Source organism: Sebastes fasciatus, chromosome 15 (assembly GCF_043250625.1).
Source record: "Sebastes fasciatus isolate fSebFas1 chromosome 15, fSebFas1.pri, whole genome shotgun sequence".
Taxonomy (NCBI): Eukaryota; Metazoa; Chordata; class Actinopteri; order Perciformes; family Sebastidae; genus Sebastes; species Sebastes fasciatus.
In genome coordinates this window covers 17281606-17294317 of record NC_133809.1, presented here as the reverse complement: position 1 = coordinate 17294317, position 12712 = coordinate 17281606, and the positions used below count along the sequence as shown (strand labels likewise).

Genomic DNA, 12712 nt, shown 5'->3' with positions numbered 1-12712 from the left:
TTATTTGCACATATCTAAAAACTGCACAAAATCCAGTCAATGAAAAAAAAAACATAATAATAATAAATAAAAATAAACATAGCATAATTTTAAAAATACAACAAAAGTTAAACAACAACAAGAAGTACACAAAATGTGCAGAAAAACCTAACCAAACAGTGGAAAACAATCCAATAAAAACAATGAAATACATACAAAAAACAGTACAGAAAAAAAAAATATATATCTAAACATATTTATTTATTTATTTTGTATTGATTTATTTGCACATATATAAAACTGCACAAAATCTACTCAATGAAAAAAAAAAAAAAATGTCTCAGGAGAGGTCAAGAAGCCACAGGCTTATACAAAGGACTTCCCCCCCAACCCCAGGAGAAAAAAAATAACAAAAAAGGAAGAAAGATCTAAATTAACATCATTTTAAAAATACAATAAAAGTTAAACAACAACAAAAAGTACACAAAATGTGCCGAAAAACCTAACCAACAGTGGAAAACAATCCAATAAAAACAATGAAATACATACAAAAAACAGCACAAAAGAAAGGAAAATGTATATAAACATATCAAAAGATAATTAGACATCATGAATTAAATGTGATGATAATTTCCTTTTAAAATGTTCTAAGGATAACGAGCTCTTGATAACATGTATTTTGGTGTTCCATATTTGTACACCACGATATCTGAGGGAGTACTGGCCATGTTTTGTTTTGTAAAAAGGCAGGTGAAGATGATTAACCTGTCTAGTATTATGTGAATGAATTTGAGAATTAGATTTAAAGAAGTTTCCGTGCGTATGTTAAAAATATCTACCAAAAATATCCAAAATATAGGAATATTTCCTCCTTTTTTTTTTTTTGCTAATGTATTATTTTATTCTGCCAAATTTCAGAGGGAATTATTGTACTTTTTCACCACACTACATTTATTTGACAGCCACTTAAATATTTTTTTTTAAAACATGAGTTTATAGAACATGAATTATTGTTTTAGGCCTATATTTAACTACCCAACAGCAGATTATTTCCACCTCGACCAGCTGCAACATTAAAATGCTCCTTACATGTTAATGCATCAGTAATGCATTTTGTTTTTTATCTTACTTTACCTTTTTTATTTTACTTATCTTATTCACTCATTTTACTGAATGTATCTTACTTAATTGTTATTCCTTTAGGCACTGTTGCTAGAAATAGTACTTTTCTTAGTACTTTTTTTATACATTGTATTTTATACACTTGAACTTGTTGTAATTTTGTTGTATTTTTGAGGAATCTCTGGCACAAGAATTTCCTTCGGGATTAATAATCCCCTTATTTTATTTTATCAATAATAACAATCCACTAATAAAATATATACAATAGACCATTCTGGATCAGTACTTTTACTTTTTAAGCTTACAAAGTATTTTGCTGTAAATACTTCTACTGCTACTGTACTTTTACTAGAGTCAATTTTGAATGCAGGATTTAAAAAACAAATTGTAATGGAGTATTTTTACATTGTAGCATTGCTACCCTTACAAAAAAAAGAAGTTTATTCAAGTGTGGTTTAGTATACTTCTTTAAACTTAAAATAAGAGATTATGCTTTCAGTTTACTTTTTATGTACTTATCAGAGATACGCTTAACAAAATTATACTTAAGTATACTTGGCTTATACCGACAAATGTACAGAAAAGTCTAAGTGTACTTGGCAAGTATACGGAAAAGTCCAAGTATACTTGGCTTATACTGAAAAGTTTACAGAAAAGTATATTTGGCTAAGTACTTTAAGTTTACTTAAACAAAACTTACAAGTATACTTGCAGTAACAACTATTAAACTAGTAGTTTACGGAGAGTATACTTTAAAGTGTACTTTCGTAAACTAAAAAGTGAGCTATAAGTATATACTGTAACTAGGAAACTAAAAGTATACTATAAGTTTACTACTCTTAAATTTAAAGTATACTTCTATAAATTTGGGCCAATTTAGTCCCAAGAAGTATTCAAGTAGTACACTTATAAGTATACTACTAGAACACTGATATTAGTATACTTGTTACATAAAGTATACTTGGGATTAAACTTGAACTATACTAAAGTTTACTTCATAAAATAAATTTGAAGTATACTTCTTTTTTGTAAGAGTGTTTTTACTTAAGTAAAGGATCTCTTCCATCTGGAATAGAAATAAAAATCCTGATAACAAATATATTAACACAGATAATCCTAAAATCCTCGTGGAGGCTCATTTTAAGGCTCCAGAAAGTCTGTTATGTACTCCAGCATCAACTTTCTGTGCATGTTATTACTTTCAACTCACAGTCGTGTATTCGGCTCTCAGCTGTATCTGTCTTTCTGCTCCATGGTTGTCACACTGTGTAAACATGTTTATCTGATCTAGAGATGTGCCATTTGTCACAGTCTCCCGTTGGATGTTTACATAATGTGGAAAGAATTGTTCAGTGCTGTGTGACCAAACCACAGAGACTTCTTTATTTCCTTCAGTCTGGTAAACCTTGCAGTATCCACTGAATAGATATGTTTCACTTGTCATAGCAGCTAATAACATTAACGTTGTTCCCTTTGAGAGTACAGTTCAGTGGCCCTGGATCTGGAAATTGAATACAGTCATTATAATGTTATTACACGTGTGCCTTTCCTGCTATGACATGTCAAAATGTCTGCTGTAACAAAGGCCTATGGTGTGCATTAAACCTCTCAATCCTGCTTTAGCATGTTAGAAAACAGACAGACAAACAGTCAGTAATTACAGTTTATACAAAAAGAAAAAGGCCATTAAATCCAGAAAGATATTCAAAATGCATATTATAAAAAAAAATGGATCTGCAGCAAAAGTACCACCAAAATTAACAAAATAAAAGAAATTATAGAGGCTTTGTAAGTTTTTACAATTTCCATGTGTTTTGGCCACTTCAAGTAATACTTGTATTGGGATGATTATTAAAAAAAAGAAGAAAAATCAGAGAGGCTTTTAAGAGGTCAAAGATGTCAAGATGTGTGGGACATGATGGGTCAAACTGGATTTAAAACATTAGTAGTCATTTTTTTTTTTTTTTTTATGATGCCAGAAAAGCTGTACTGGTTATGATATTCATGCTTGCCCTCTGTCACCAACGATGGGATTAATTAGTTTAATAGTGTCCCATTAAAGAGTTTGGTCTACAAATTTGATATACAATCAGACATGCACAGTAACAACGTGGAATCCAAGAACAATTGAGGGAAATAAAAACTTAAAATGTTCATATTTTTTTCATATATATATATATATTTTTCAAAACCATTTTATTTTACGATTGCAATAAAATTCAAATAAGTAGAAAAAAGTAAGAAATGAGGCTCAATTTAATCATTTTTATTTATTTTACTTTAAAACATACAAATAATAACCTTAAAAAAGCAGATCAAAAACATGAAGCAAAGGTATCAATGAAAATACAGACAACACGATGCGCTGTAATGCATTATAAACACAAGGAACAAACCAAACACAGTTTACACTTCTCTGTAACTGTGACACTACAAGAGATAATAGAGGCATTCACAAGGCTACCAACATGTAAGTGCAAAGTAAATCAATTACCTCTGTAAAAAAAAGTGCTTTTCATAAGAGGGAGAGGTTCCCACCATGTCGAGTTACGCATCTCGTTACCAGCGTTCCAGCATACCTCTCATAATCCAATAATCTAGTTTACAAAAGGAGTGTGTTTGTCTCTGAGTGGAACAACTGTAACAGTGTCAAACTACAAGAATTCACAAAAAAAGCTTCTGTTTCTCAATAATATATTCAAACGTACCGCATTAAAAAAAAAAGCTGGTGGATTGTCAAAGTACTCTCAAGGCACCAGTCCAGTGTTTTACCATCAGTCTTCCTCCATCAGTCCGTTTGTCTTTAGTTGGGACCCATATGGAGATAAGACTTCAGTTGGTGTTGTCCTACTAAGCACTTAGGAAGGCTGGGCAGAGGTCCTTTGGTTCACCATCCAGCATATACAGGTTCTGCATCACAGGGGATCCCATAGAATCGACCTTGAGGTCGCTCTTTGCGTAATAATGGAGCTCGGGCTACAGACAGTTCTCCATCAGTGTCTCTCCGCCGACGTAGGACCATTAAAATGATGAAGAGCAGGGCCACTGAGGAAAGAGAGAGGAAAAACACCTGAGGATGTGACAGGAAATGTCCATCTACAGTATTACACATACACAAAAGTGTATTGATCCGTGAGCATGATTCTTATTTCATTTTATATATGTCCTGTTTGTGCAAGTGGTCTCAGCGTAAAAGGGGTGTTACTGTTTCGGTAACAGTTATTGGATAAAAAGTTTCTCTGAACTTAAAGAGTCAAATATCATGGGCATAAACTACATCTCCAGAACAATACTTAGTTGATATATGAAATCTGCAGTAAGGAATGCATATTGTCAATTTAAAAAGGACCTATTATGCTCATTTTCAGGTGAATACTTGTATTTTGAAAAGCCCAGTCCGCTCTGATTGGTCAGCTGGCCAACTCTGTTGTGATTGGTCAGCCAAACTAAACTCTTCGGACTCCACTCAAGCTCCGCTCTAACTAGCTTTGTTTTAGGGCGTGCCAAACTAGCCGCTAGGCAGGTATTATGCAAATGTGTTACTTGGTGACATCACCATGTTACGGAAGAAAAGGCAGGACTTCAGGCAGTTCCGGAGCAGTGTTTCTTTGGGGGAGAGTAACTCCCTTTGGCGTGGACTTTGTAACTTTGCAGCGATTTAAATGCACAAAAAAAACATATAACAAACTAAAAAGAAAAAGTACAAAAGCATAATATGTCCCCTTTAAATATGTACAGTAATAAACAAATAAATTACAATACAAGAAAAAGAAAACGTCAACGATAAAACTTTTCTATTTCATTGCTGTGTGGACTGAGGTTTGAATAAACAAGGTTGATTTGCATTTATATAGTTATAAGAAAACAATTCAGTCTGTACGGAAGAGTAATAATAATTGTATAGTCCTTTTTAACCGGTCATTGCTAAGTCAAGAGTGGAAAGCTCCTCAGCGTTTTCTTAAGTTCCACTGCATGTTCAGTTTGTTTCATCTGGAAAAACAAGCTCTGTCCCTTTAAACTACAGAAAATATGTGTGCCTAATGTTATCCAAAGGGAGCTATGAACCATTACTATATCAAACACCGGCTATTAATACTTAAAGCACTTGTTTTGTGTGTAATCAGATTACACAATGTGGGACATTGCAGCTTGAAGCATGTCAACTTTAAAGGCAATCAGTTTTAAAAGCATCATAGCCGTAATCCATTGCCTTTAACATGATGTTAAGTAAAGATGCATTTCAAAAGAAGTTCTGAAACATGAGAAAAACATACAACAACGGACAGTTAGGCGTTACATACTTACCCCCTCCTCCAATAACTAAAAGAGAAATAGTGACAGGAGCCAGCTCACAAGTTTCCCCTTCTTTGCGGAAGAAAGTCTCCATGCAGTAGCCTGGAGACAAGCTGCCCTCTGGACAAAACGCATCGTTGGGACACAGGATGGGGTTCACGTCTGGACTCTGAGAGAACAACATGCTCTGTCAACAAACATATGCGAGATGTTCATGTTCACAGGTTCATGTCCTCTGGTTAGACAGAAGGTGCAGTACTCACAGGGCAGTAGTGATCCTCTGGGCACACATCGCAGCTCTCCTGGCCATAGTGGATCTGGAAGTAGCCACTGCCGCAGATCTGACACATGGCCTGATGGGGAGCCTTGTGCATGCCTGTTCAAAACCACATATCACCTAGATGGAGATTCATGTTTCCCCTTTTCTATCTTGAGCCACAGTACTCATAAGCATTACTATTTGCAGCCTGTAGCTTCATGTTATAATGTGAATCACCTGGACGACATGGTGAGCAGACTGTAGCGGCAGTCTGTAGGGCTTCTGTTCCTCCAGGACACATCTGGCACTGGCTACAACCAATTGAGCTGTAAGAGAGAGAGAGAGACACTTGCTTGTGACTGTTTTCACGACTGCCACAAATAACTTAGAGGCATTTTTTAGAAATGTTAAAGCTGATTTAGTTTAGAACTGTTGTTGCAGCTTGGTTGGTTTCATAGTGCTAACAAACATACTGTATAAGAAATGATTAGAGATTAAACCTGCAATAGGCAGAATGTTTGTGGCACCATTGGGCAAAAAATCCATAATAACCTTTCAGCATATTGTAATTCAAGTGTTCTGAGAGAAAACTAGACTTCTGCACCTCCTCATGGCTCTGTTTTCAGGCTTTAAAAAATCTATCCGATCACAGGTCATTTCAGAGAGCGAGAGCGTTCCTATTGGCTGTGCTCCGGCTGGTGGGCGGTGCTTGGTATTTCCTCAACTGATCTCAACACGGCTGCCAGATCACAAACTTTCTTATTTTACAGCTAAATAGTACACTACAAGATGATTCTGAAAACATTTGAGGTGAGAAATAGGCATTACAGTTACAGAATATTGATTCATATTTGATCAGCGCTGCCTAGTTTGACCGTTTAATCAGAGTTTGCAAGTGATTGACAGCTGCTCAGAGACGGCAGACTCCAGCTCGGCTCTGATTGGTTGTTTTCCTCCGGTTTGTGAAATCTTTCAGATGCCATTACGAGCACTGGAGGACACAGAAGCACATGATTTTCTTCAGATTACCTGTCTCATGCACTACTGTCAGGATATAGTGACCGTTTTATAAAAATAACTTTTTTTAATCAGAGTTGCTCCATTTCTACCCACTGCTGCTTTAAGTACAATTTTGAGGTATTTCCATTTGATACTACTTTATACTTCTACTCCACTATATTTCAGAGGTAAATATTTAAATTTTTACTGCACTACATTTATCTGACAGCTTTAGTTATTTTATAGATTTATCTTTTGTATTAATAATCTGAATCAACTAATAAATTATGATATATTATTGTAGATTAAGCTGCCCAGCAGTTAAGTATTTACCACACCATGACCAGCTACAATATTAATGTAATGTATAAAGTAATGCTTTAATAATTATAATCCAGTAATATAATATATATTATTCTGAAATGGGCCATTCTGCATAATGAGTAGTTTTGATTCTAATATTTTTGTACTTTTACGCAATTAAAATTTTGAACGCAGGACTTTTACTTGTAGCAAAGTATTTTTACAATGTGGTATTACTAGTTATACTTAAATTAAGGTTCTGAGTACTTCTTCCACAACTGAACAGCTGAGCCTAAACGTGAAGGTCTTCGTGAAGGTCTACCAATGGATCTTCATTCCAACCCTTGCCTATATGGTCATGAGCTTTGAATGAAGTCCCAGTTACTAGATGCCAAAATCAGTGTCCTTTACAGGGTTTATCGGCTCAGATATTATGCGGAAGGAGCTCTGAGTAACTGCTGTTCTTTCGCTCATCCTCCTTTGCTTTGATCAAAATGCCTCAAAAATGTCTCCCTGTGGAGGTAGTCTGGGAATAGAGCCCAAAAGACAGACTGAGAACACGCCAGGAGACCTCCCAAACCTTAGCCCTTATCTAGGGATTGATAATGGTCATCTAGCTCCTGAATCTACCATTTTATATTCCCAAGTCCTGTTCATATGTGCTGGGACATGATCATACATGCCTTATACATGTTCATACCTTCTGCTGATTAATCAAAGCAGCGACTGTGTAACCGGTCTTGTGTGTGTGTGTTTGTGTGTGGTTGCCTCTGTGCTGCCAAACAGAACCATGGGATGAAATCATGTGATGTTGTTAGATAAGTAATTCTCCAAACACAGATGTAGTTATGAACGTTCCACACTGATTCCTGGTTGCTGTTACGAAACAACAAAAAGAAAGGAGCAGAAAGCCGGTGACATTCAAGTGCAACTTACCTGCAAAAACTTCCTTGTGCACATGGTGCACACGAGGTGGAGCTCTGCTGCGATGAAAAGGAACCTGAAAGCGGCAGACGGAAGATAACTCAACACACGTGATTCTCTCAAGTTTTAGATTACATGAAACTATGTTACGATCATTGCATGTAAATTAGAAATCATACATCTTCTATTCATTTGCGAGCTTGTAATCTAATTTCTGAAGACAAGCATACTGCTGTTTTTGTCTGAATGCATATCACTAGTTACTGATTTACAACAGTACTATGAATGTACCTAAATAAACACACCTGGTGAACAACTTGTGCAACTGTCTTTTCCGGTGATGTTGTTGAAGGATCCAGGAGGGCAGGGGTGACATAATGGGCTTCCAGTGAAACTGTGCAGTATTGTAAAACACACACAAAATTGACACCATGAAATTGATACCATCAGAAGTAAAATAATTTGTTGGCACAATCTGTGTCCTTACTTTGTGTAGAAGCCCTGTTTGCAGGGCAGACACTGCTGCTGTCCTGCAAGTGGCTGATAGAAACCTCTGGTGCATGGCAGGCAGGCTCCAGGAAATAGACACAGCCCGGGGTCAGAGCAGCACGCACACAGCAGGGTGTCTATGGAGGGATAGAGAGCATATAGTTTGTAGTTAGAAATCTTACAGGTCATCTTACAATGGTGGCTTCACGTCAGATGACATGGTCGATGACTCACTGTTGTCGTACTGCGATCCCGGCGGACAGGGCTCACAAGTAGAAGTGTTGTATGTAAAGCAGCCCGGGGTCGTGCTGCTGAGAATCACGGGAGTCATAGTCAGACTGCTCGCGTTCTCAATGATAGTGGTGTTCATCACAGCAGGAGTCAGTGTGGTCTGGCTCACCACCAGGCCTGGAAGAGAAGGACACTGGATGTTTCAGTCTGACGTCTGGTAGTGGACTAATACAGAGCTGCAATGCAAACTCAACAATCCAATTTGCCTGGGGTCGTACTGGTAGCCTTGGTGTTTAAGGGCCTAATCATGAGCTGCAACGTCCCTGGTTTAAAATCCAGGTTTGGACCTTTGATGCATGTTGTTCCCTATCTCTCTCTCTCTCTCTCTCTTCATTTTGTGTCATCTATCTACTGTCAGCTGTCTAATAAAGGCATAAAATGCACAAAAAGTACTTGAAAAATTCAAATAAAAGGAGCAGAAATAAGTATTGATATGACCAGCAGCTGCAAAGATTATGCAAATCTCTGTGTTTTTTGGAGCATGTTGTCTAATCCCAAATGTTTAATACAACAGTGGAAGCAATAACAAAAAAAGAGGAAATATTAAATAGGATTAACAGGGGCCTAAGGTTATTTGCATTTCATATTTTCACCACCAATAATTTCTCCTTATTTACAAAATCACTCACGCAACCTCATATTAGTCCTCAATGGTTGTGGCTTTAAAAGACATAGTTTTTTAATGTAACAAATACATTAGCAACCATATAATAAGTAATAACTACGATCTCCCCCTCCCAAGTTTCACTGGTTCAGTCTCTTACCCTTTTTTTGTTGTTTCTTCTCACATTTTCACACATTAAAGAGGATATATTATGCTTATTTTCAGGTGCATACTTGTATTTGGGGTTTTTACTAGAACATGTTTACATGCTTTAATGTAAAAAAAACACTTTACTTTTTTCATACCGGTTTGAACTCCTGCCCCGCACTCTGAAAAATCCAGAAACAAAACTCTTTGGACTCCGCTCCAGCTCCGCTCTAACTAGCTTTGTTTGAGGGCGTGCAAAACACAGGCACAGAAATGCATCTATATTTTTTATAGTACCACAGAACTAATAATTTATTGTAATGATGAATAATATTGACCTTGTTGTGTCTTCTTATTGACAGAACCAACCAACAAGATAAGAAGATAGATATGTGGGCTCTTTATTTACTAATAGCCTAATAATATCGGACACTCTCTGTCCACACACCGTTAAATATGCACTTTCGCGTCATGTAAACAAACCACGTACCTATAAGCTGTACGGTTGAGCTCAGACTGGAGACGTAACCACTTAAAAGATGGAAGAGTACTACTTGCTATCTTCTGAGATTTGCACTTTTTAAACAGAAAACACACGTTTAATATTGTGGTATTTACTGGAAAAGAGAAACAATACAGCCAACAGCGAGTAAACTTTCAGGCGATCTCTCCCTCCAGCCAGCTGTCACCTTATTTAGGTTGTTGTACTGAAATGAGGAGATATCGCATCAGATAACTCCTCACTTCAACTTCATAAATCAGCCATTCCTCGTCCTTGTTGCGCTTTCCAAGCGAACTACAGGAATAAATAGAAACAGGGCGTTGCTGTGCAATGCTGCGTTGCTCGCATCCAGTTAGGACACAGTGTACCTTTCTGTGTTGTATACATTACATTCCCTGTACATTCTTTTTTTGTAAACCCCCAACCTTAAAGTTCAAACTGCGCATATGGTGCCAAACTATCCGTTATGCAAATGTGTTACTTGGTGACATCACCAAGTTACGGAAGAAAAGGCGGGACTTCAAGCGTGGTGTCTCAGGCGGTTCAGGAGAGTAACTCCCTTTGACGTGGACTTTGGACTTTATAACTTCGCAGACCTTTTACATACACATAAAACAATATAACACACTGAAGGAAAGGGAAAAGCATAATAGTTCCTCTTTAAATGTAGAAATACATCTAACCAAAGTAAATTTTCAGCTGTTTTCTTCTTCTGTTTCAGAGGTCATTTACAGTAGTGATGGCCTAAGTAAACAGACATGCATTGTAACAGGGATCCAGCTTCCGTAACACAACCAAGATATGAAAAACAAGAAGTATTGCAGGTGGGTGTGGTTCTTATATAAAAGAGGAAAATGCCTTCTACTATTTGTCGTGAAATCACTCCACAAAAACTGAAGTATACCGTTCAAATTCATCTAACCACTGAGCACGTGAGGACAACAGGTATAAGCACATCAGCAAAACAGAGCCCATATTGTGGCAGTAATCACATTAGCCATGTGCTTAAGTGCTTTCTTGAATGCAAGCCATCCTCCTCATGAAATGCAATTATTCAGAAAAGGGGTCATGTGATTTTTTCTGGGTTGGCAACATTTCTCTCTCTCTCAAACTTTTAGACACAAATCTCTGTTCAACTGGCAGAAAGAAATGCTGTAATCCTGAAAGTTGACAGCAGAAATGATGAAGTCCTTATATATAGATATTATACAACATCATTTAACATAAGATCATTTAAACACAGTAAGTCAATACATTCATTCTGGTTTGATATGAAGTTTGTGTGCAAGAAAGTTAGATTTTAATGCTAAAACTGTCCAACTAATGAACTTTTTATATTATAGAAAGTATTTGTCACACTTTTCACATTCAACTTTGTCCCTGCATGCCTTTTTATTCCATGTTTAGTGTTTTATACTTTGTTTATTCCACAACAAAAATCTATAATAAGGTTAATATTATACCATTTCAGTTTTAAGTGGTATGGCATCAATTATATCTCCATAATATCTCTATAATAGACCTATAGTGCCTTTCCTAGTGTGTTTACAGCAGCTATTGTGGAAGAAGAGAGTAACTTACCGATGAAACAAGCGGTGCATATCGCAGGCAGAGCTCCTCGGCAGTCCATCCTCCACATATTAACAAGTACTACCACCAAACTATGTCAGCAGGCTACAGCATCTCATCCCTGACACACAGACAAGTGCCCGAGCTGCCTTTGTTTTTACACAAGACGTCCGTCAGTGGGATCAGTCCTTGCATCAGTGTGTCATATGACAAAATACACATCATGTGATTTTGCTTTACAGGGAAAAACTGAGGAAAATGGGCCGGATTCAGGCAGATCTCTTGTTGTTACACGGAACAGCCAGCAGGGGCGCCACTGCACCTCTATGTGTGGTATAGTTCATTTTAAAGGTCAATACAGTTGTTACAGTGGGCATGTTCCACTTTTGCATTATAAAAATTGTGGTGAATATATTTCACAGTATAAAAATATAAAAATAGAATAAATCATACAACAATTAAAATGTAGGGAAAGGAAAAGAAAATAATAATAATAATAATAATAATAATAATAATAATAATAATAATAATAAACAAACAGGGTCTTAGTAAATTTGAAATGGCTAAATAATAATAGTTTTTGCCAATTTATAATTTTTGGTTTTCAATAGTATTCAAATAAGTTTTAAAATCAATATCTTTAAAAATATATAAAAGGAGGGTAGTCTTTTAAGCCATATCATTTGATGGATATAATATTGGTTAAAATCAAATATGGTATATTCTATATGCCAATGATTGAAATCTATTAGTAAACCATTACATAGAAAATTGTTTTTATTTATTCTACACAGATAGGTAATACATAATATTAATAATAATACATTTGTTGATAGTTATTAATAATACAAATATATTATTACTATGACAAAAATCCCTATATTCCTATATACCTAATATAGTTTTGTAAGTAATATTATCAATAAATCCATAATATTCTTATTTTTCATATACAAAAATTTCATTTAAAATTATTATTATTATCATTATTATTATATAATTAAATTTGTTTTTATTTTTTGTATTTTTGCAACTTATTATTTGTGTTATTTTTTGTTTTAATTTTTTATTATATGTTTTTTAATTTTATTACATTTAGATTTATAAAATTTAATTTATCTATTTACCTATTTATTTATTTTTAAATCCCCGTCTTTCATTGTTATTGTTATTATGTTCGGGGGTTGTTTTTTTCTTTTTTCTTTCTTTGTTATCCTTAAATTTCCTTGAT

At 35.6% G+C, this 12712-nt stretch overlaps 1 protein-coding gene across 2 annotated transcripts; it reads right to left on the bottom strand.

Annotated features, from left to right (window-relative positions):
• Positions 1-3352: 3352 nt before the first annotated feature.
• LOC141783428 (uncharacterized) lies at positions 3353-11697 on the bottom strand. Of its 2 annotated transcripts, none has more exons than XM_074660722.1 (9): positions 11494-11697; positions 8603-8776; positions 8367-8505; positions 8185-8273; positions 7892-7955; positions 5891-5979; positions 5658-5770; positions 5407-5581; positions 3353-4146 (listed from the first exon to the last, which is right to left on the bottom strand). In XM_074660722.1, the coding sequence occupies exons 1-9, from the start codon at positions 11549-11551 to the stop codon at positions 3989-3991; spliced, it is 1059 nt and encodes a 352-aa protein (XP_074516823.1). In that variant the 5' UTR covers positions 11552-11697; the 3' UTR covers positions 3353-3988. The 2 variants fall into 2 exon arrangements, with proteins under 2 accessions (XP_074516823.1, XP_074516824.1); XM_074660723.1 differs by having other exon boundaries at positions 5407-5563; positions 11494-11696.
• Between the last annotated feature and the right edge of the window lie 1015 nt (positions 11698-12712).

Coding starts and splice junctions, on each gene's coding strand:
- LOC141783428 (XM_074660722.1), bottom strand. CDS start 11,551: ATGTGGAGGATGGACTGCCGAGGAGCTCTGCCTGCGATATGCACCGCT. Junction 8,777..11,493: donor ATGCACCGCTTGTTTCATCG/GTAAGTTACTCT, acceptor CTTCTCTTCCAG/GCCTGGTGGTGAGCCAGACC. Junction 7,956..8,184: donor TTGCACAAGTTGTTCACCAG/GTGTGTTTATTT, acceptor TGCCGCTTTCAG/GTTCCTTTTCATCGCAGCAG.